Genomic DNA, 24349 nt, shown 5'->3' with positions numbered 1-24349 from the left:
CAGGGTACTCCTTGCGCGCATCAGCACTGCACATGGGCCAGCTCCACACGGATCAAGGAGGCCTGGGGTTTGAACTGCAGACCTCCCATGTGGTAGACGGATGCCCTAACCACTGGGCCAAGTCCGCCGCCCCAGAATGTTTTCTATGGTGTACATAATTCAACCTGCCACTTCAGTGTTGACGTGTAAGTCATTATTTTTTTTTCCTTTATAACTAATACATTATATGCCCTGTCTAGAAAATCTTTGCCTATACCAAGAGTGTAAAGATATTGTCTTTTGCTTTCTTCTAGAAGTTTTATATTTTTTGCTTTTATGTTTAATTCTATGACCCATCTTGAATTAATTTTTGTGTATAATCTGAGACACAGGTTGAGGTTCTTTCATTTTTCATAGATATTCAACTGTTCCAGTACCATTTGTTGAAAAGATGTTTCTTTTTACCTTGAATTGGCTTGCTATCTTTGTTGAAAATCAATTTACTGTATGTGTGGGTCTATTCTGGTCTCCAAATTTGATCTATTTATCCATCCTTATGCCAATATCACATTGTTTTAATTAGTCATTTTACAGTAAGTCTAAGGAAGCTTTTTTTTTTTAAGATTTATTTTATTTATTTCTCTCTCCTTCTTCCCCATTATCTGCTCTCTATGTCCATTCACTGTGTGTTCTGCATCTGCTTGTATTGTCAGGCGGCACTGGGAAATTGCGTCTCTTTTTTGATGCGTCATCTTGCTGTGTCAGCTCTGTGTGTGTGCGGTGCTGCTCCTGGGCGGGCTGCACTTTTTATTTCCACACGGGGCGACTTTCCTTGCAGGGCACACTCCCTGCGCATGGGGCTCCCCCACGTAGGGGCACCCCTGCATGTCATGGCACTCCTTGCGCGCGGCAGCACTGCGTGTGGGCCAGCTTACCACTTGGGTCAGGGGGACCTGGGTATTGAATCCTAGCCCCTCCATATGGTAGGTAGATGGTCTATCAATTGAGCCATGTCCACTTCCCAACAGTAAGTCTTGAAATAAGGTACTCTTAAATCCTTTGTCTTAGTTTCCTAAGACTGCCATGACAAAGTACCCACAAACAGTTTAGAACAATAGACAATTTTTTTGTCTCACAGTTCTGGAAGCTAGAAGTTTGAACTCAAGGTGTCAGTGGGGTCGTGCTTCCTCTTAAGTCTGTAGAGATCTGATGGTGGCTTGCTGGCAATCCACGTAAACTGTTATGGATCACATTGTGTCCCTGAAAAACATGTTCAAATTCTAACCCCTGGTCTTGTGAATGTGATCCTATTTGGAAATAAGAACTCTGAAGATGTTATAAAGATTCGACCAAGGGAAGCGGATGTGGCTCAAGCGATTGTGGTCCTGCTTACCACATGGGAGTCCCTGGTTTGGTTATGGTGCCTTTTTAAGAAGACAGCGAGCTGGCATGATGAGCAGACACAACAAGAGATACAAGAATGAAAACAAAGAGAGATACAACAAAGCAGTGAACAGAGGTGGCTCAACCGGTTAGGTGCCTCCCTCCCACTTCAGAGGTGCCAGGTTCAGTTTCCAGTGCCTCCTAAAGAAACAAGGAAGATGAACAGATACAGCAAGTGCAAACAACAAGGGGGTGGGGAGAAATAAATAAAATAAATCTTAAAAAGAAAAAGATCAGGCCAAACAAGTTTAGGGTAGGCCCTACTCCAATGACTGGTATTCTTACAAGAAGAGGAAATTTGGGTACAGACAAACAGATGCAAAGAAGATGGCCATCTATGGTGGCAGAGATTGAGTCATGTCATGGTTTGTCAGCAAGCCACCAACTGAACCCTATGAATTTCAGAGGAAACATGGTCCTGCCAACACCCTGATTTTGGACAATAAATTTCTGTTGTTTTAAGCCACCAGTTTGTGGAACTTTGTTATGGAAGTTCCAGAAAATAAAAAATCCTCCAAATTTGTACCTTTTCCAAGATTGTTTGAGGTATTCCAGGTTCTTTATATTTTCATATGAATTTTAGAATTAGCTTGGCAATTTTTATTTGAAAAGTTTGCTGGGATTTTCATTGGGATTGTACTGAATCTAAAGATAAATTTTTGGGAAGTGGATGTAGCTCAAGCAATAGGGCTCCTATCTACCATATAGGAGGTCCAGGGTTCAAAGCCCAGAGCCTCCTGGTGAAGGCAAGTTGGCCCACATGGAGTGCTGGCCTGCACAAAGTACTGCCCCATGCAGAGTACTGCCCAGTGCAGGAGTGCTGCCCCATGCAGGAGTGATGCCCCGTGCAAGAGTGCTGGCCCACACAGAGAGCTGGTACAGCAAGATGACGCAACAGAAAGAGACACAGAGGAGAGAGAAAAAGAGATGCAGCAGATTAGGGAGCTGAGGTGGTACAGGAGAATGGTTGCCTCTCCCCTAATCTGGAAGGTCCCAGTTCCCAGAGCTGCCCAATTTTTATGAGAATACAAGCAAACACAGAAGAACACACAGCAAATGGACACAGAAAGCAGACAATGGGTGGGGGGGCGGAGAATAAATAAATCTTTTTAAAAAAGGGTAAGTTTTGGTAGAAGTGACATCTTAACAATATTAAGTCATTTAATCCATGAATATGGTTCTTTAGTTTCCATTAATTTAGTCTTTAGTTTCTCTTTGCAAAGTGTTGTATTTTTTAGTATAGAGTTCTTACACATCTTTCATTAAATTTATCCTTAAGTATTTCATGGTTTTTGATGCAGTTGTGCAAATTGGTATTGTTTTAAAAATTCATTTTCTATTATTTATTGCTAGTACATATAAATACAAAAAAACTTTTGTATTAGCCTGGCATCATGTGATTTTATTAAATTCACTTATTTTCTTTTCCTTCCCAATCTTTATGCCTTTTACTTATTTTTATTGCCATAATACATGAGCTAGGAACTCCAATATAATGTTTAACAGAAGTGGTGAGAGTGGTCATTTTTGCCCTGTTCCCTGTCCTAGGGCAGAAGTTTTAAGCTTCACCATTATGTTGTTAATTAGATTTTTTGTAGATGTCCTTATCAGACTGGGAAATTTTCCTTCTATTCTAGTTTGTTGAGAATTTAAAAATCATGAAAGGTAACTGGATTTTGTTAAATGCTTTTTTTCCTGTTATCTATTGTGGTGCCCATAGCTTTTCTCTTTTATTCTCTTCATCTGGTGAATTTCACTGATTGACCCTTAAATGTTGAACCAACTTTGCATTCGTGGAATAAACCCCACTTAGTTATGACATTTTTAAAATGTATTACTGCATTTAATTTGCTAATATTTTATTGAGGAAATTTGCATCTTTGCGTGATACATGTCTGTAGTTATTTTTTTTTTGGTAATGTCTGTGTCAGGTCATGGTAACAGAATAATGCCAGTCTCATAAAAGGAATTGGGATGTATTTTCTCTTTCCTCTGTATCCTGAAAAGAGCTTGTGTAATATTTGTATTATTTCTTCCTTTATGTGTTTAGTAGACATCACCAGCAAAGACTTCTAGGCCTGAAGTTTTCTTTGTTTGATGAAGATTTTAAATTTAAACTCAATTTCTTTAAGAGAGATAGTTTGAGTTACTATTTCTTCTTGTGTTATGTTAGTTTTGCTTTTTTCAAGGAATGCATCCATTTCATCTAAGTTGTTGAATTTATTGGCATAAAGTTGTTCATAGTATTCCTCATACTTAATATCTTTAGGAACTATAGTGACATCCTCATTCTTGATATTGGTTGTGAGAGAGAGAGAGAAATAGAGAGAGGGAGAAAGAGATAAAGGGGGGGGCTATCTTTTAAACAGTCTTGATAGAAATTTATTATTTAAAAAAAAATCTTTTCAAATAACTAACTTTTGGCTTTGTGAATCTTCTCTAATGCTCTCCCCTTCATATTTAATTGATTTCTGCTCTTAAATTTATTACTCATTTCTTCTGACTTTAGGTTTAATTTGCTTTTCTTTTTCTAGTCTCTAAAGGTAGAAGCTTAGATTACTGATTTAAAACTCTTCTTTACCAATATACATATTTAAAGCTCTAAATTTTCATCTAAGCACTGTTTAGATGTACCACACAATTTTTAATATATTTTATATAATCAGTCATTTCAAAGTATTTTCTAATTTCCATTGTGATTTTTTTTTGACTCATGGATTACTTAGAAACATTGTTTAATTTCCAAATATTTGAGAGAATTTCTAGATATCTTATTGCTATTGATGTCTAATTTAATTATTTTGTGTCCAGAGAATATATTTTGTATGATTTCAATCTTTGACATTTATGGAGGTTTGTTTTATGACCCAGTATATGTTATTCAACTATTCTATATCCTTATTGATTTCTATTCGTTCTATTATTGAGAGAGGGGTGTTAAAATCTCCAACTATTTGGATGGTTAAGAATATTTTGGTAATGGATGATGATGATGGTAGTACTACATTGTGAATGCAATTAACAGCACTGAAATATATGGGTGAATGTGATTAAAAGGGAAATATTAGATTGGATATATGGTAACAGAACAAAAAATTTTTTAAAAATCCATGGAACTGTACTACACAGTAAACTCTAAGTTAAAGCATGTACTATAGTTAATAGTACAATAATAAAAATATGCTTTCATCAACTGCAACAAAAATTTCACACCAATGTAAGGTGTTAATAATAGGGTGGTAAATGAGAATCCTGTATTTTATACATGATTGTTCTGTAAACCCTAACGTTTTTAATAAAAAATATTTTTAAAGGACATTATTGGAACATATGAAAAAACTGGAATATAAACTGTAGGATTTATATTCAAGCTAAGGTTCTTGAACTTGATGACTAGTTGAAGTGTTTACAGAAGCGAATATCCTTGTTCTTAGGAAACGTACTTGGAAGTACAATGTGCTCAAAGAGTGTGAATGCATACAACCTACTCTCCAATGTTTAAAAAATAACTCAGGGAAGCGGATGTGGCTCAAGTGATAAGGCCTCTGCCTGCCGTATGGGAGGACCCAGGTTTGATCCCTGGGGCCTCCTGGTGAAAAAGAAGAAGAGAAAGCGTGCCTGTGCAGTGAGCTAGTGTCTACATGGCGAGCCAAGTGCCCATGTGGGTGCCCATGCAGCGAGCTCAGTGCCCATGTAGTGAGCTGAGTGCCCATGGGGCAAGCCAAGGGCCCATGTGGTGAGCCCAGTGCCCATGCAATGAGCTGAGTGCCCACATGGCAAGCCGAGTGCCCATGTGAGTGCCCACATGGTGAGCCAGTGCCTGCATGAGTACCCATGTGGTAAGCCGGTGCCCACGTGGCAAGCTGAGTGCCCGTGCGGTGAGCCAGTGCCCGCACAAGTGAGTCACACGGCAAGATGATGATGTAACAAAAGAGAGACGAAGGGGAGAGTCAAGGTGAAACGCAGCAGAGACTAGGAACTGAGGTGGTGCAATTGACAGGGAACCTCTCTCCACATCAGAGGTCCCCAGGATCAAATCCTGGTGAATCCTAGAAGAGAAAGACAAGAAGTGAACACACAAAGAAATAGATATAGAAGATCACACAGTGAATGGACACAGACAGCAGAAACAGCAGGGCAGGGGAGGGGAAGGGGAAGAAAAAAAAGAACAAAAAAAAATAGCTCAACAAATTGACAGATGGATAGATGGATGAATAGATAGAATGATACAGGAAATGTGGCAAAATGTTAAAGTTGGGTGCATCTGGGGATCTGAGGAGGGGAGTATGTTTGGTTCTCTGTAAGGGTTTTATATTATTTTTGCAAGTTTGAAATTATTTCAAAATAAAAAATTTAAGGGAAAAAAAAACCTCAAACTATGACTGGGGATTTGTCTATTCCTTTAGTTCTCTCAAGTTTTGTTGTATGTATTTTGAGTCTCTGGTATTAGGTTTGCATCTCTTCAGGATTATTATATCTTCATGATTAACTGATACTTTATCATTTTGAAGGGATTCTTTTTATCTCTGGTGCTAATCCTTGTATTTCTGATATTCTCTACCTTTCAATTGAGATGTTAGTCCATTTATATTTGTATTAGTCATTCAAAGGAGTGCTGATGCAAAGTACCAGAACTCTGTTGGCTTTTTAAAATTTGTTTTGTATTTTTTTTTCTTTTTTGCTGTTAGCTTTTATAAAGGGTATTTATTTGGGCTAGAAGCTTACAGTCACAGGGCCCTAAAGAGTCCAACTCAAGTTACCATAAGAGATATTTTCTTACCCAAAGTCATTGGTCATGTGTTGGAGAAAGATGGTGGGCAATGCTTTAGCCTTCCTTCTTCTTCTTAAGGTTCTGTGGCCCCTGCTTCTTCTTCTCAGCTGTAGGCTGGTATAAGGCTCATCTCTCTCCCTGGGGCTCATTTCTTTCTGGGCTCAGCTACTCAGTTCTCTTTATAAGGTCAGCTGTAAACTATCAGGCTCATCTCTCTTCCTGGGGCCTCTGCTGTGTCCAATGAACTGTCTTTCTTCCTCTGTGTTCTTCTTCTCTGTGTATTTACTTCCCAAGGCTCCAGCAACAAAACTAAAAACTCTCCTCTGCTGAGTTATTTTCTCTACTACTACTGACATGGCCAAATTAAAGCCCTAATCATAATTTAATCAAGTAAAAATGAAACCTCTGAATTTAATACAATTTAATATGCTCAGAGGAACAGACTGGTTTACAAAACACAATTCAATATCCATTTTTGGAATTCATATACAATACCAAAGTGCCACAATATTTAATATAATTATTGATATGGTTGGGTTTAAGTCTATTATCTTACTATTGTTTTCATTTGTCTCCCCTCTTCTGTTTTCTTTTGGCTTGATCAAGTTTTTCTTTTTTTTCTTTTTTTTCTTTTTCTTTACTGTTTCTCTCTGTATCATCTACTGGCTTCTTAGCTTTACCTTCTTTTTATTATTTTTTAAAGTAACGGTTGCTCTACGCATTATATGTATCTGTAACTTCTTACGGTTTTCCTTGAATTACGGTTGTCCTGCTTCAAAATTAATTTAAGAAACTTACAGCAATATACTTCTATTTACCTCTTTCCCATCTTTTGGGTTACTGCTGTCATATATTTTACTTCTATAAAAATTAAAAACCTATAATATATTATTATTTTGCTTTAACCAACTAACTTTTGCAGAATAAAAGGATTTTATTTCCATTTATCTACATATTTTCCATTTCCAGTTCTCTTCATTTTTTTCTTTAGATAGGTTTTCATCTCGTATTTTCCTTCAGACTGAAGAATTTCTTGTAGTATGAGTCTGATGGCACCCAATTCTCTCAGCTTTTAAAAATATATACATCTAGGGAAGCGGACTTGGCTCAACAGATAGAGCGTCTGCCTACCACATGGGAGGTACAGAGTTCAAATCCAGGGCCTCCTGACCCACGTGGTGAGCTGGCCCACGCGTAGTGCTGATGCGCACAAGGAGTGCCGTGCCATGCAGGGGTGTCCCCTGCATAGGGGAGCCCCATGCACAAGGAGTGTGCTCCTCGAGGAGAGCTGCCCCGCACAAAACAAAGTCCAGCCTGCCCACAAGTGGCGCCGCACACATGGAGAGCTGATGCAGCAAGATGACACAACCAAAAGAGAAAGATTCCAGGTGCCACTGACAAGAATACAAGCAGACAGAGAAGAACACACAGCAAATGGACACAGAGAGCAAACAACTGGGGGGGGGGCGAGGGGAGAGAAATAAAAATAAATCTTAAAAAACATATATATATATACATACACACATCTAGATAGATCTTTATTTCACCTTACTTTTTGAAGGATACGTTCACTGAATATAAGATTCTGGTTTGACATTTTTTTTGCTACATCTGCTCCCCAACAGTTTTTTTTTTTTCTGTGATCACTTTAAGGACACCATTCTATGGTTTTTGGTCCTCTATTGCTTCTAAAGGGAATCAGGGAAGAGGACTTAGCCCGATGGACAGGGCATATCCGCCTATCACATGGGAGGTCTGCAGTTCAAACCCCAGGCCTCCTTGACCCATGTGGAACTGGCCCATGCGCAGTGCTGATGCGTGCAAGGAGTGCCATGCCATGCAGGGGTGTCCTCCATGTAGGGGAGCCCCATTCACAAGGAGTGCACCCCGTAAGGAGAGCTGCTCAGTGCGAAAGGAAGTGCAGCTTGCCCAAAAATGGCGCCACACACACGGAGAGCTGACACAGCAAGATGACGCAACAAAAAGAAAAAGAAACACAGATTCCTGGTGCCGCTGATAAGGATAGAAGCAGTCACAGAGGAACACATAGCAAATGGACACAGAGAGCAGACAACTGGGGGGGTGAGGGGAAGGGGAGAAAAATGAATAAAAAATAAATCTAAAAAAAAAAAATAGCGGGAATCAGCTGTCATATTTATTGTTGTTGGCTTTTTTAAAAAGATTTATTTTTTATTTATTTTTCTCCCCTTTCTCCCGTTGTCTGCTCTCTGTGTCCACTGCTGTGTCTTTTTCTGCATCCGCTTGCATTATTCAGCAGCACTGGGAAACTGCGTCTCTTTTTTGTTGCGTCATCTTGCTGCGTCGGCTCTTCGTGTGTGTGGCACCACTCCTGGGCAGGCTGCACTTTTTTCACGCAGGGTGGCTTTCCTTGTGGGGCGCACTCCTTGTGTGTGGGGGCCCCCTATGAGGGGATGCTCCTGCATGGTACGGCACTCCTTGAGCGCCACAGCACTGCGCATGGGCCAGCTTACCACATGGGTCAAGAGGCCCTGGGGATCGAACCCTGGACCCTCCATATGGTAGACAGATGCTCTATAAATTGAGCCATGTCCACTTCCCATATTTACTGTTAACCTGTTATATGTAATTTGACATTTTCCCCTTGCTACCTTTAAGATTTCTCTTTACCTTTGGTTTTTAGTAGTTTGACTATGATGTGCTAGGTGTGGTTTTTTTAATTGATTTTTTACATTTATCTGACCTTGGGTTTGCTAAGCTTCCCCAAGAGGGAGGGTAATGTATTTGATCAAATTTGGGGAAATACCAGCCAATGTTTAATTAAATACTTCTCTTCCCCTTTCTCTCCTTTCCTTCTGAATTTCAATTATAATTGCTATGTCACTTATTCTCTCTGTGCTTCAGTTTAGATAATTTCTATTGAGTTATCTTCAATCCATTCTTTCCATTCTTCTGTTGTGTCAAATATGTTTTTAATCCCCTCCAATACATTTTTTACTTCAGACTATATTATGTTTCAGTTCTAGAATGTCCATTTGATTCTTTTTTGGAGTTTCTATATCTCTCCCCAAACACTCCATCTACTCACCTATATCCATCTTTACTTGTAGATCCTTCAATGTATTTTTAGTAAGTACTCTAAAGTCCTTATCTTCTAATTCCAATGTCTCGGTCATTTGTGGGTCTTATTGTTTTTTCTCTTGACTGTGGATCACATTTTCCATTTTTCTCATTTCTTATAGTTTTTTATTATTTTAATAGACATTGTGCATGATTGGAGAGTAGAAAATCTGGATTTTACTATTTTCTTTTGAAGAATATTGAGTTTTTGGTCTAGGCAATTAAATTATCAGCAAATACCTTGTTCTCGCAGTAGCATACTTTCAGAGTTTGTTAGGATGGGTCTATTTCAGATTTAACCTTAGTCCTGGGATGTGGTCCTTATTTCCAAGGTGTGGCCTTTATGGGGTTTTCGATGAGAAACTTGAGGTGTTTACCAGGCCCCCCAACTTGGTATGTATTGAATTCCAAAGACTGTTTGCTCAGCAGCAGGCAGCAGATGTAATCTATACTCTTATTTTAGTCTTTCAGCTATTATTTCCCCCTAGGTTCCTTGTATCATCCTGCACAAGTAGAATTTCAGAGTAAGCCAAGGCCTATGAGTTTGTGGATTCTGGAGCATCTTTTCTTGTGGCTCTTCTTTTCTGGGATTTCTCCCTTCAATCTAGCCACTCTGGCAGCCTCAAACTCTAAAGTCTGTCTCTTGGTCCACTAAGCCTGCTGCTTTATGCTTGAACTTTATTCCCCATGTAAAGCGACTGAAGGTACCCACGAGGGAAAAGCTGGATAATGTGGCTCTTGCTCATTGTAGTTTCTGTCTTTTAAGAGATGCCCCTCCAATTTCTGCCTGCTTTTAGTCACTCTCTAATGCCTTAAAACAACAGTTCTTTTAGATTTTGTGCAGAATTTAAGTTAGTATTGATAGGAGCATGAGTATGACAAACCAGGAACCAAAACAATGTGTTCTAAGTTTAACCTCAAGCGTTTCATAGATTTCAAATTTACACATCACCTGAAATTCGAAGCCAGGTCCTTAGGGGCTAATACGCTATCATCAGTTGTTAAGATATCTCAATTTTGTTACTTAAAATAATATTCTCAATACTTTTAAGAGGCTAGGATGTGTTTTAGCTTGAAGTAAACATCCCATGACAAAAATACCTAGAACTCTCTTCTGTGCCAACTGAATGATTCTCTTCCATTTTTGCCTTCTTGATTGCTGGGCTATGGCACATAATATCAGCCACCTCTTCTTTAGGAAACTCTGTCTCTGGCTTCTCTGTTATGGAAGTTGTTCTCTCATTTTATGCTTCTGGATGCCCTTTTTCTGTTTTCTTCACTGATTCTTCAGTTATTAGCTGTGGATATGCTCCAAGGCTCAGTTCTTGGCCCTTTATTTTTATTATAGTTAATACACTTCAGGAAAATACCTATTTAAATTGCTTCTGCAAGGAATATATATATATGTAAAATGAAAACAGAGGACTCAGTAAAGGATAAGTCAAACTAATTTAAATTAAACTTTTCACAGGCAGACACTTGGATGATTAAATAGTTCAAAATTTATTCTGCAATAAATTGTATCCATTCATGGGACAGCAGAAGGGAGAGGGAAGAATATGATATATTAAAGGCAAGAGATTCTTCGAATTCTAGAAGTTGCAGTTATCTCTAGATTAGACTTTGTTATAATATTTTCTCTTCCAGAGGTAATTTACTAGATGGATTGCAGAGTTTAAAGGTGAAATCATAAAGAAGTACTACTTTCTTTTAACCTAGCAGGAACAAAATCAGAGTAAAGTGGTATATTCACTCATTTTAAAACAAGATAATTAACGGTAAAAACATTTCCATTCTGTGGAATAATTGGCTCCTACCTGTTGTTAAAATTAGTACAGTAAGTAAGGTTTCTACAGCCCAACTGGCAAGGTTCCCGAACATCTGCTAAACAGGTCAACATGGACACTTCCACTGGATTATATTCACAAAAGCGATCGAACTCTTGCCAACTCTGTGTATTGCCCCAACTCATGCTATAAAGTTTAGTGCACAGCTCTCTGAAACAAAAGCATAAATGCAGAACAATATAGATGAGCCAAATGAATAAATACTTGATTTTCATAAAACTCAAATTCAATGAATTATACTTTGGATATAAATAAGACTAAAGTACAAAAAAAAAAAAAAAAAAAACCCCACAGAAGACTAAGATATATCTCCTATAATTTAAAGTAAAAAAAAGAAAGCGCTGTTTTCCATGAAAAAGTTAGGCCTTCTTTTATCATTCATCTCTTCCCTTTTTGATGTGGTTATTGGAAAGTTCAGTAGCAAATTTAATGTTCTATTATAATATTTGCTTATCCTTATTAGTTCTTGGTACATTATTTCTCTGACATCTTCCTGATGACTTTTCTTTTACATTTGCTTAAAAGTAAAGTACGTGGTTTTGCCTTCGTGAAAATATCTTCTCCTATATCTACGTTCCAGTTACAAGAGGTAAAACTATGACAAAGGCTTTAGAATTTTAAGAATCATTATAGATTTAGGATTCACTAGTTTCTCCCTAAAAAACTATCCCAAAGCCAATTTATTTATTAATATATACCAAGATAGCCTACATGTGAAGATGTGAAGGCTTATAAATTCCAAAACCTTTGTATAATATTGTAGCTAATACAAGACATTCTTATTTTCAGTACTCGATTACAAAATAATTTACATGCATGTGTATAGCTCAAATAATAACAGAAGTATTTCCAAGTGCTTTTACACATCATATTCATTAGTTTAATTTTTAATTATAAAGGTAATAATGTTCACTACATACAATTTTAATATTAAAAATATATATGAAGTCACAAGTAAAAATCCTCCACTCCCCTCACATTTTATTTGACCCTCATACTTTTCTCTGTTAGGAGGGTATCTTACTTTTACAAGTCTGTTCATTTGCTCTACCAGTGTTTACTGAGAGCTTATTTTGTGTCAGGTCCAGTTAGAGGCTTTGAATATGCCTAGGTGAATAAAACAGACAAGGTACCTGCTCTTAATGGAGTTTACATTCTATGGGAATGAAAATAAAAGGTGGAATAAAGAGGATGAGATCAAGTTATGTCAAGAACCTTGATCTGGAAGTTAGTCTTTTCTCTATTCTTTAACACTATATGACCTTGGGCAGATTATTTAATATCTCAGAGTTAGTTTCCTATATGTGAAACAAGAATTATACTACTACTTGCCCTAACCACCTCATAAAGTTTTATGAGGACAAAATAAGAGGATGTGAAAGCATTCAGCAAACCATAATCTCCTATATCAAGGTATGATGGAGGAAACAGTGCTTCTTATGGAAGCTCTTCAGGGTCTACAGTCATTCCAGTCTCCACTGGCTTTATATAGGCACAACCTCTTTTATGGATATTTCATAGCTACTCAGCATCCCTCTCATAAATACATTTATTGACTCCTATAAATAATCTAAATTTCCTTAATTACAGGGCCAACAACTTCCTGTTAAGCTCTTCTGTTAATTTTTTTTTGATATTTCCCAGATTTTTCATATATTTGGTAAAGTTTAATGAGCTTTTCTAGGCATATTTTTTGCCAAAGGTTCATCTAATTTAGAAACCACAAGAAAGATGGTTTCATTCCTGGTGTGTCATATTCATTTCAGGACATTCTAGTAACATGTTGTCCCTTTGCACCCAAAATATCTCTAATATAGCAAACTTCTATTTTGCTTGTGGTCTACTCTAACCTTAGTTATTTCTATTCTTTTTTTTTAACTTTTAAATTTTTAAAATTCTTTTTAAATTTTTTTTAGGAGGTACTGGGGATTGAATCTAGGACCTTATACATGTGAAGCAGTTGCTCAACCATTGAGCTATACCTGCCCTGCTCTCCATTTATTCCTTTTTTTTTTTTTTTTTGAGGTACTGGGGTCAGGGATTAAACCCAGGATCTTACAGGTGCTCAACCACTGAACCACATCAGCTTCCCTGAGTTGGTTTTTCATTTGTTTTGCTTGTTGTTTTGTTTTTGTTTTTTTCAGGAGGTACCAGAATCAAACTCAGGACCTCCCATGTGCTTGAGCCACATCCACTCCTTTTCTATTTATTCTTGTCTCTAGATTGTGTTTCCTCTATCCTATGTGTTATTATTTTTTTAAAAAAATCTCTAAATGTTATGACCCAAATGAATGCCAATACACTGCTATCCAACTTTGGATATAAAATCTCAATCCAGGTTATTCACCAATATAACAAAAGGTTGGTTAAGTCCAAAAGTTCTATAATTTAATAAAGAAACTATCACTGAGATGTCAGATAAAAACATTTTTTAAATTGTAAGCTTACTTAATGATCTCCTTGAGAACAGAATCCAAATTGCATTATCTTTAAACATTCATTACCCTGCTCAATGGCAGTCCCCTATACTCCAAAACACAGTGTGTATAACACTCAACGCACAACAACAATCTTTGTATAGATGCATGTTGCTTGTAAATCTTTGTTGGATGAAGGAATGAAAGAAGATGTTATATCTCTTAACTCTAAGCCTACACAATAAAAGAATTAATATACATTTGCTAAGTTTAAAATCATTAATTAATTACATTAATTTTGATAAAATCATTAATTTTTCAAAATGCTATTTTGAAAAAAAAACAAAAGAAATTTTTTTAAATGCTATTTTGTACTGGGTTTTAATAAAGGAAAATGAGATACTGACCTACATGTTGAAGTGTTCGCTTTAGAACAACAATGCAATTTAGCCCCATCAAGGCCTGTAGAAGGAGGAGGGTGAACAGTGACTCCAGGGTGAACAGATCGGGAGCTTTCAAGGAAACACTGCCACAGAGGATCCTGAGGCAAGGGCTGGGTCTTACATCCCTCGATGAGGCCATCAACGATCTCTGTATCTGTCTTCTTAGACATCAGGATTCTCTTGCAGGCATTTTGGCAAGCATGGTCTTCAGCTCTGTCACAGCAATATAAACCTACATTTTCAAAACGTAAGTAGGGCTTAATTAGCTAGTTTTATGTAACATACTGCTTAAAAAAGAACATGGTGGTATACTACTCTGAACTTCCATTACTTTGTAAACTTCCAGTACTTTGAAATTTAGCAAACAGGTAAGGAGCTAAATTAGGTGAACAAGTTATCTATTACCATCATCCCCAATCATGGGATCTCTGGGATTATGCAAAGACATCCTACACCTAAGAAGTCCTCACATGCAAGGTATTTTATGTTTCTAGAAAAGATACTATAAATCAAATTGGAAATATTCCTACTAAAAACAACTATCTCAAAGGGATTATGTTTTTGACATGAGAAAGAGAACTAATTTGTGTAGCAACAACCACAAATACCATATTTAATCATATTTGAGGACGGCATAAAGCTTTTATAAGTTTAAGTCAAATAATCAAAGTTGTAATTTAAGTAATGCAATATCATACTCTGTCAAGGTATCAGTTTATTTCTGCCTTTTATTTCTATAAAGAATCAGGAATGAAGGGACACTTTCAACCAGACTATAGAATTCAGAAGGTTTTCCTTGAAGGAGTTTCCTCAACGTCTTTGACTTTTTAAAGAGGCCTATTCAGGCACATCTGTAGACTTTGCCAGATTCCCGTGTATTAGCACAAACATTAGAGATGATGTGTTGCTCCTTAAAACACCTGTTATTTTAGAGCTGCTCTCTCCTCAGCTCCAGCAGCACCTCTGTATAGCCTAAATGTCAGAAAAGATAGACTGCCTTTAAAATGAATGAAGACTATTTGTGGCAAATGCTAAATCCTCTGGCTTTCACCATATAGCCACACCACAGAATGTCAGAGGCCTTGGGGTTGTGGCTTAAATGGGGGCCAAACAAAGCACACAGCCCTGCTTTCTTTTGAGTCCGTAAAAACAAGTCACTCAGTATCCCACAGTAAATCAAAACATTAGCACCTGGCTTATAAACCTTTTTTTTTCAGTTTGATTAATTAGTTCTTTAAAGTTTGATCACCTCTAGATGAAGAAAATGGATTCCAGGACCTACAAAGCTAAGATTTTTAAGCCCCATAAGGTACAGATTTACTAAGAGGTCTGGACTTAAAGTATCAGGTACTCTTCTCATTTTCATGACATTTTTATTACAAAAGTAAAAACTGCTCACTGATAAAAATTCAAACTTTACAGAAATTTTTAATGTGGAACAAAGAGGTAGATAACTAAAAAATGTATCAAACTATATACTTAGTTCTAACTTGCTTTTTTTCCTTAACAGTATATCCTAGAACTTTCTTTTATGTAAACATTCTTCTTTTTTTGTTGGTGATATAGGGTTACTATATAGATATATCATAATTTACTTAATTTTAATTAATACCCTATTGATGAAAGTTTTCGTTATTTCTAATTTTTCTCTATTACCAACAATATTGTAGTGAACATCCTTTATAGGCAGGTATACAATATATTTTTTTCAAACTTGTTTGATGAGTTTTCTTGCTAGAGAAATTCTGAGAAATGGAATTACTAAATCAGAAGATATGACTATTTTAAATTTTAATGGTTATTTCCCAACTTCCCTCCAAAAAACCCATACCAATCAACTCTCCCAACTTTCAGAAAAAAGAGTGCTTGTTTCCTCACACCCTCAACAGCCCCAGTTTTTCTTGGAACCTTTATCTCTGTGACAATAATGTCAAATCTACCAAATCTAAACACCAAAGGAAGAATTATGTTTCCCAAGTGACCCAGACTGGAGATGTCTACAAGAACAAACCACTTTCTTTTTACAAATGATTTCACCAAAAGAGAGAAATGAGAGGAATATGTCTCTCTTACTTACTATCTGTTGGGTTCCTCATTGGATAAGATTGGGTATAATTGTTCACACAGTGTATTAATTGTGGACTAATAGAGGCACAATAATTTTCCACTGCTTTGATCTGAGATGGACCAGGAGAGGAGTCTGTTCGAAAAATGGCTTGACAGTATTCTCGGCAGTTTGTGTGATGGCCTGCATAACTGCAACAAACGGAGCCCACTATGGGGGAGAAAAGGACGGCATTGAAATGGAAATAGCTCTTTGTTAACATAAATAATCATAATAATGATGAAACAATATGTAACTTTCTGAATTTGAGAAATAAGACCATGTCACATAAGAAAAGCACTTAACAGCAGCACTACTGCGGGCAGAGCAATGGGGAGACAGTCAGGTGCTGACTGTCAATTTGCAGTCTGTAGTCCCGTGGTTCTCAGCTGGGAGCTGTCCCACCCCGTGGGAGAGTCTGCTTGCATGTGGAAGTATTTCTGATTGTCATGTTGACTTGAGGACTGACTACTGCTGGCATTTAGTACATGGGAGCCAGGGCTGCTTAATGTCCTGCAATGCATGGACAGTCCCACACAACCAAAACCTGTCTCCCAAACTGCCAATAGTGCCTGTGTTGAGAACCACTGAACCCAGCTTCTTTCCACAGTGGATTTAAAGAGGTTTATTAAAAGCAAAAACAATATAAAACAAAACCTAAAACGCCTCATGTTTATAAAATAGGACCAATAAAAACTGAGATATTACTCATTTCACAAATTTAACAATTATATAGCTGTATATCTCGAAACAAAAGTCCAAAAGTTTGAACATCTCTAAGAATATGCCTAAATTGAGACAATCTTCACCTCACATTTTAAAAATATGACCAGCTTCAATACTGAAAAGTAAAACCCACATTTGAAATAAATATGACTCTGGATTTATGTGTTTAAAAAATTAGTGGCAGACAATTTTAGGTATATGGGGAGAAATGAATGAGTAGCCAGGGGTATGGATGTGGGATTTATAATGGAGAAGAGCAAGAGATTCTTAAAGGAGGGGCTGAGGGTCTGTGGGAGCTGAAGGGAGCCAGGGTAAAGGTATGGCTGGAAAAGGGTAAGAGGAAGGCAGGAAAGAAATCCTTGATAATTACTGGAGATGGATATGGAAGAACCAGAATCAAGTTTCTAATGAATTCCACAGACTAATGAGCAAAGATATCCTGTGACTTCTAGAAATAATGATAATGATAATCATATTTGAATTAACTAAGCTGGGACTGAAGTGATGCAGGACAGGCCTCAATTTCCTGGATCAGGAAACTATGTCATACCGAGAGTGTCACCCAAGCTTTTGACTTGTAATTACTACCAAACTTACTGTGTCCATTAGTAAGAATTCACTTTCGTTATCACAAAGAACAATTCTTAATGGCTACCTTTATCAGTTTAAGCCTTCATGAGGAAAAACTGGGGGTGGTTAAGGGGGAATGCTGAGGACAGAAGAGACAAGTGGGAATGGGACAAGGATGCCTATCTTCAGCTCCCCCATAAGGCTGGCTTCCTTACCAGTGTGAGAGGACATAAGACTAGGTTCCAGAGACCATCTGGGAAATCCTGAATTAAGCCCCAGTTAAAAAGGGTAGAAGATAAAGTAGAGACAGTTAATGTCTCTTAACATCCTTTGATAACTCCCACTGCCAAGGTAATCTAAACAACTCTTTATTCCTTACATGTGTTTTCCCATCTCTAACTGCTCTCACTATTCTTTTCACCCAGAATGCCCTTCCTCCAATCTCTACTGTCATACTTTATCCATCCTTTAAGGCCCAGATCATCTACCAACTCAATTTCTAAGTATTCTTGCAGAATATGATCCCTTCTTCCTCTGAACTCTCTCAGCACTTTATCAGGGACACTATCCCATTCCTTACCAGGTGCTAGAGTTCTTTGTATACAGGTTGCGTTCCCCAAAGATCTGTATCTGCTGGGCACAGAGCAAGCACTCAATGAATGTCTGCTGTATGACTGAGAGGCAACCCTCAGCAAATGCTACATTATAATGTAGGTATGCTTAACTTCTGAAAGTAATCCTGTTTATTCAAGGGAGGCATGATCTTCCTCTAGCATATCTAGCTCTAGTAACTGCTTTGTAGATTTGCAATGAGGACATGGGAATTGTTTTAATACATGAATGGCCTGAACGTCAACTCCAAAGGAAAGAGCCTATCAGAATTTACTATGCATATTCATTCAGATGGCTTCCTAACAGCCTAGTTATAATGCCAGGATCCTGACAATATTTAGGATAGTTAAATCATGTCCTATAAAAGATTTTGCTCTTTGTACTATATAGCCATTGACAATATACTTACTTTCATTTCTGTTAATGCAACTGAAAAGAGCATTCTGTAAATTAAAGAAAAACAAACAGAAATTAACAACTAGATTTTCTAATTTTATTCCATTTTATGGTTACATGGAAATCAGGATATCAAACTATTTTATTTTTCTCTAAATCCAAGACTGAAAACAAAGTGTGACAGGACATCCTGGTGAAAAAAGGAGCCATCTTCTAACATATTGGAAATCAGGATTATCACCCCAAACCAGAAACTAAACTGCATCATAGCAAACCAAGCATAGGTAAAAGCTACACCACTGTTGCAAAGGAAGGGGGAAGCTACAATGTATTGATCTCAATTATGACTTACAGGACATTAGAAGCCTTCCAGAAAACATTCTAATAAAGGGCATATTTAGGGAAAGATATATTTCATATAGCCACTGCATTTTGGAGTTGAAAGGATCTTAGAGATGATCTCTAATTGTCCTCAAACTCGGCCATGCACTGGATGGAGCACAGAAATATGAATTTTAAACAAGGCTTCAAAGATGGTTCTTATGTAACCAACCAGCTTGAGACCAGGGTTAAGGGATTGTCCTGGTCATTTCAGAAAAAAAAACCCATGTCCTCATCAGGGCAAAGAACTCCTCCCTAGGTCACAGAGCAAGTGAAAGGCAGAGCCTGAGACTAAAATCTTTGTTTACAGAGCTCTTAAATTACTGTTCAGAAAACACCACACTGCTAAAGTCATTGCAAAGAAAATAAGAGAAAACAAGAAGCAAAACTAGACAAAAACAAAAAACTCCTTCTACAGAGCCATTTAGATAGTCAGGGCCTGTTATCTATGATTAATATCACTTGTTGTGGAGTGGGTGTGGCTCAGTTATTGGGTGCCTGCTTCGCATGTATGAGGTCCTGAGTTCAATCCCCGGTACCTCCTTTAAAAAAAATTATAGTATCACTCCCAACTGAAAGACAATGAATTCTTAAATAATACGGACATAAATAAAAGGTGAATGGAAATCAAGTGCTTCCTTATCAGCAAATAGAGCTGATAAACGGCTTTTAATTATAGCTGAGTTAGAATCAGCTTTATCTACATTTAAAACCTAGCTTCAAAGATCCATCTATGTAATTGTGTCAAGCTGTACTGCATTCATTTTCTCCACCAAATAATACTCCATTGTAGGAATAAGCTACAGTTGACTTATCCATTTAAAGCAAAACAAAAATAAAACGAAAAATACCAAGCCTCAAAGATGAAACCTAATGAATTCACAAGTGAATTCTATATCTGCTAGAGATCTCATTGTAGCTGTTTGATATTATTGATGAATTCCAAAAAGAAATATTGGATTATGTTTGTAAACTGGTCTTTTCCTCTGGGCATAGAGATTATATTGGATTTACTTGATTAAGCAATCAAGTAAACCTCTTGTGTCAGTAGGGCGTTGAGTACCCACCCCTTGAGGGCTTTTAATGTTGGAGTTTTGATGTTGGAGTTTGATGCTGAAGCTGGAGCCCCAGGGAGAAAGACAGAGCTGTTTGCCTGATAGCCTACAGCTGATCTTGTGGTGAAACCAGAGGAGCTGAGCTCAGAGGAACCCAGGAAGTACAGAGTGAATAAAGGGCAGAGCCAAGGCTAGAACCCAGACTGCTCCAACAGAGCTCTTTCCATGATACTATGCTATAAGAGCAGTTTGAATTATTTTTCTGAATGCAGCCAATACAAGGCTGAAAGGATGTGCACAGCGCAATGTTTGAACACTCTCCTATGATAAATATCATTTCAAATAGCTGGATAAAAATGAAAACACAAAACTGTTAGAAGAGTAATAGGTCTAGCCTGCTCAGAGAAGTTTGTTCATTATTACCACAGAACATCCAATGAGATGGAAGCAATTTACCAGCAAGTAAGACCTACAGAGTAATGTGGGTCTAGAACAGAGCCTGGTACAGAGTATGTGCTTGTAGAAGACCGACTGTAGTAATGGCCCCAAGTTTTCACATCTCTCTCTATCTATGCCCTTTGGTAAATTTTTTTTCACACTATCACTGGACTTCAACATGTGACTTGCTTGGCTAATGGGACAGGAGCAAGCCTGAAGCAAGCAGAGACCTGAAGATAAACCTCCAAGTTTCCACTTATTCTCCTGGACCCCTGCCACCACCATGGGAACATGCCTGGCTAGCGTGCTAGAGGGATGGGAGAAACACATGAAGCAGGGTTAAGCTTACTTAGCCCACGGCATTCTAAACCAGACAGCCCCCAGCTGACCTGCCAGCTGACTGCAGATACATGAGTGAGCAGAGTCGGAATCAGCTAAGCTTAGCCCAGATCAGAAATGCCCAGCTGAAGCATAGATTGAGGAGAAAAAAGTTACTGATTTAAGCTATGGAGTTTTGGGATAGTTTGCGACACAACATTACTATGACAATCAATAGCTGTTACAGTACTGGAGTAATTGCTGAATAACTGAATAGTATATCATTCTCTACTCATTTGAATAATGCCTAATTCATAGACATTTACACAAGGTTTCTACATAAAACCATTTGCTCTGAAACAAAGGAAATTGCATAATTCAGCTTCCTAGAGTGGAAAAATTTCTATTAAGAAATTCCATAAAACTACTGACTTTAGCACCTTCCCATGGGTAATAAATTCTTGCTCATCCTTTTAGTCTTCTGTGAAGACTTCCCCATTACCCTAGGCATGTTTTTTTCCTGCCAGGTTCTTACAGTGTCGTGTATAGACTTCTAGTAGTACACTTCCCTCAACTGTATTTATAATGGACTATTTTAACTTCTCTATTCTCATGGACTAGATTATGAGCTTCTTGCAGACATCTTTGTTCACTGAGAATACCTGGTACATATTAAGTGTATCAATTCAATGAATGTTGTGTGAATGAATGAATGACAAAGACAATTGAGACATGCATTCTGCCCCCAGGCATTCAGAGTTTAGTATTAAAAAGATATATATATATGTAAAAGATATATATAAATAAATAGTTACACTATAGGGTGACAAGTTCTATAATAAAGCATGTAAAAGATATAAGGGTTTAGTGGTAGCAATCAATTTTATGTGTGTGGAGGAAAGAAGAATGGGCAGGAAAGGTTCCAAGGAAGTACCACTTAAACTAGAATTTGAGGCAAAACTTGCCAGTTGGATAGAGGTAATAGTGACCTGGGATCAGTTTTTGAAGGGAGGGGGCCCTAATTTGTAGATTTGCTGATGTTCATAGTGTAAATATTCCCACTGTGGTTGATTTCAAGTTACAAAATAGCTTGCAAGATTAACAATCAATTCTCCCAGGCTGGTAGGAACAGGCTCCAGCATACTAGATGAGGGATGTGATAGGACAGATTCAGGGAAAGGGAATTCCAGGTAGAACCAAACACTTGTTCAAATACAACCAACAAATAAAACAACATGGGAAATTACAGGTAGCATAATACTGAAATATCTAAAGGAGGGAAAAGTCAGAGGCCAGATTGAATAAAGTTTGGTATACCAGGCTGAAGAACATGAACTGCATCCTATAGGGAAGCCAGTGAAGGATTTTAAAGAAGGGACTGACTCGATCAGATCTGGCCTTTAAAGAGATCACTTTGAGCAAAGCATGGGTAAGTAGTTGGGAGGATAAATTAAAGACAGGAAAGCTAGTTGGACATCTATTGCAATAGTCCAGAAAAGTGATAAAAGGGCCTGAGCTAAGGCAGTAACTGAGGGTCTAGAAAGCAGACTGATATATTTAGGAGGCAAAATCATTAGGACTTGATAGCCTGTTATCTGTGGGAGGTAGTAAGGAAGAGGAAAGAGTACACAACATCTCTTAGGCTTTTAGTTTATATGTCTGAGAGTATGTACTGTTACAACCAAGCAAGAAAAATAAAAAAAATGGTAAATTTTTACTTTGGAATGGGGGTGGGAGTGAGGGTGCATAGGGGTGTAAGGGTGGAGTGGAAGGAAGAAGAGGTAGGGAAAGTAACAATCCAGTTTGGTTCAAAATGCTAGTGAAACATCAAAAGTATCCATGACCAGTAGTGAGTCTGGAGCTCAGAAAAAGAGGTTAGCAAAGAAGATTCTGGAGTTGTAATCACACTGGTATAATTAAAGCTATGAAAGTAGATGAGATTGCTTAGGGGAAAAACACTTGGTCACTAAAGAATGTGACCTGATCAGACTTCCTTTTGGGATGATCACTCAAGGTGACCTCTGAGCAGAAAGGACTGGAGATGAAATACAGCAGCAGCAAGGAGATTAAATAGGAGTCACACCCCTCCCCAAAGTATAATACAAAATATAACAAAGCAAAATTACATACATGTGGAACATAATCAAGGTTCAATATTGTCTTAAGCCAGTACTGCAGGACCTAGTAGGTTTCGCTCTTTTTGGAGCTCATCAGCTGCAGGTAACGGCTCAAATCTACTCTGATACAGTACACCTGTATAGCACTTTGCCATTTACAAAGCTTCCCATTCAGTCTTCTATTTACTTTATCTTGAACTTCTCTAAGTTTCTTAAGAATCGTAACAAAAAGAAGCTTTACATGTAGGTCCAGGAAAGGCTTCACTTGGGCCAAATATCACATGAATCTTTTGGCTAAAAACCCCAGAAGCTTCCTGAGTAGGGCACAATACAGTTGTCTACAGCCTAGGCTGATGGCTGCCATACAAGATGGTCTTCTCTGTTAGAACCAGTGCAGCACAGATCCAATCACATGGCAGCTTACAAGGTCACTTGTCCAGAGAATCCTGTTGGTCCTTAACATCCCTTCCCTCTTATCACTAAATTAAGCTACTTTTTTCACCCCTTTTTCTTTATGCTTCTGGTAGTAAATCTAGAATCAAGGTTAATTTGAGGGAAAATAAAATAAAATATATATCTGTAAAGCAGAACTTTTTATTTTGATATTCCCTAAGGACACACTGTACAGCCTAGGTAGACATACATAAATAAGCACAGAAACCTTTCACCCAGAGGCAAAACAAAGAATATGGTAAGTTACCATTTGTGCAGAGGGAGGAAGGGGAGACTATATATTTTTACTCTTATATGCAAAAATAACTCTGGTAACTTTAGAACTGAGTGTCTGGAATATAATGGGTTGGGAAGGAGACATTTTATGGTATACCACTTGGAATTCTGAACCATGTGAATATTTAAAAAATAAACAAAATTTGATTCACTTAACCGTGTGTTGACAAGATGGTGCTGATAGAATTGTGCCTGGAACTCAAGGCTGACCATCTTTGTTTCTACAGTTCTTGGAACCTCTTTTTAATATCCAGAGTTTTATTTTTATCTTAGCATTCAGACAGAACAAAAGCCCCATGGCAGAACAATATTTTAGCTAAGTGTTAACAACTGTTTACTTTAAAACTTAACTGCCTTAAGTTAAAAAAAAAATTTACTCCTCACAAAAATATCTCCTACTGACTTTGTTTCATTATTTCTCACGTTCCTTAAAGAAATGGCATCAAATAACGGGACTTAAGAAAGCTAACAAAGATAGGAGGTAACAGAAAATAACATTTCTGAAAAGAATATAAAGGGAAGCCTAGAGAAAGATATGTGAAAGAAGGGAGAAACAAGTAAAAACATAAAAGTCTGACGACAACTTTGTAGCATTGTAATTTAGTGCCTCATGTGACATGTGGAAAGACATTTATGGCCATAATGTTAACAGAATGGCAGGTAAAGTCTGGCCTTAAAGGTATGAAGTGGATTTATCCAGTCCAAACTAAAATTTCTCTCATCACTTTACAGCAGGGGTTCTTAACAAGGAGTCCACGAGCTTGAATTGAAATTTTAAAAAAAACCCAAATTATTCTTGTGGGAACGTGTTGGTGCAGGTGTGATATATTTATTAAATAATACACAGTATAGTGTGGACTTAGTAAGAGGGCCATGGTTTTCACCTGACTGACAAAGGGGTCTG

At 37.6% G+C, this 24349-nt stretch overlaps 1 protein-coding gene across 3 annotated transcripts in view; it reads right to left on the bottom strand.

Annotated features, from left to right (window-relative positions):
• RECK (reversion inducing cysteine rich protein with kazal motifs) overlaps window positions 1–24349 on the bottom strand; it is a 104894-nt gene that overhangs the window by 29431 nt on the left and 51114 nt on the right. For all 3 annotated transcript variants that reach the window (XM_004457292.5, XM_023588420.3, XM_058302077.2), the window contains 4 exons: window positions 18421–18454; window positions 16077–16274; window positions 13964–14231; window positions 11110–11289 (listed from right to left, as the gene is read on the bottom strand). In XM_004457292.5, coding sequence (XP_004457349.2) covers window positions 11110–11289; window positions 13964–14231; window positions 16077–16274; window positions 18421–18454 — 680 coding nt within the window. The remainder of the gene's footprint in view (window positions 1–11109; window positions 11290–13963; window positions 14232–16076; window positions 16275–18420; window positions 18455–24349) is intronic.

Source organism: Dasypus novemcinctus, chromosome 8 (assembly GCF_030445035.2).
Source record: "Dasypus novemcinctus isolate mDasNov1 chromosome 8, mDasNov1.1.hap2, whole genome shotgun sequence".
Taxonomy (NCBI): domain Eukaryota; kingdom Metazoa; phylum Chordata; class Mammalia; order Cingulata; family Dasypodidae; genus Dasypus; species Dasypus novemcinctus.
The sequence above is the reverse complement of the archived record's forward strand: the minus strand, read 5'-3'. Positions and strand labels throughout refer to the sequence as shown.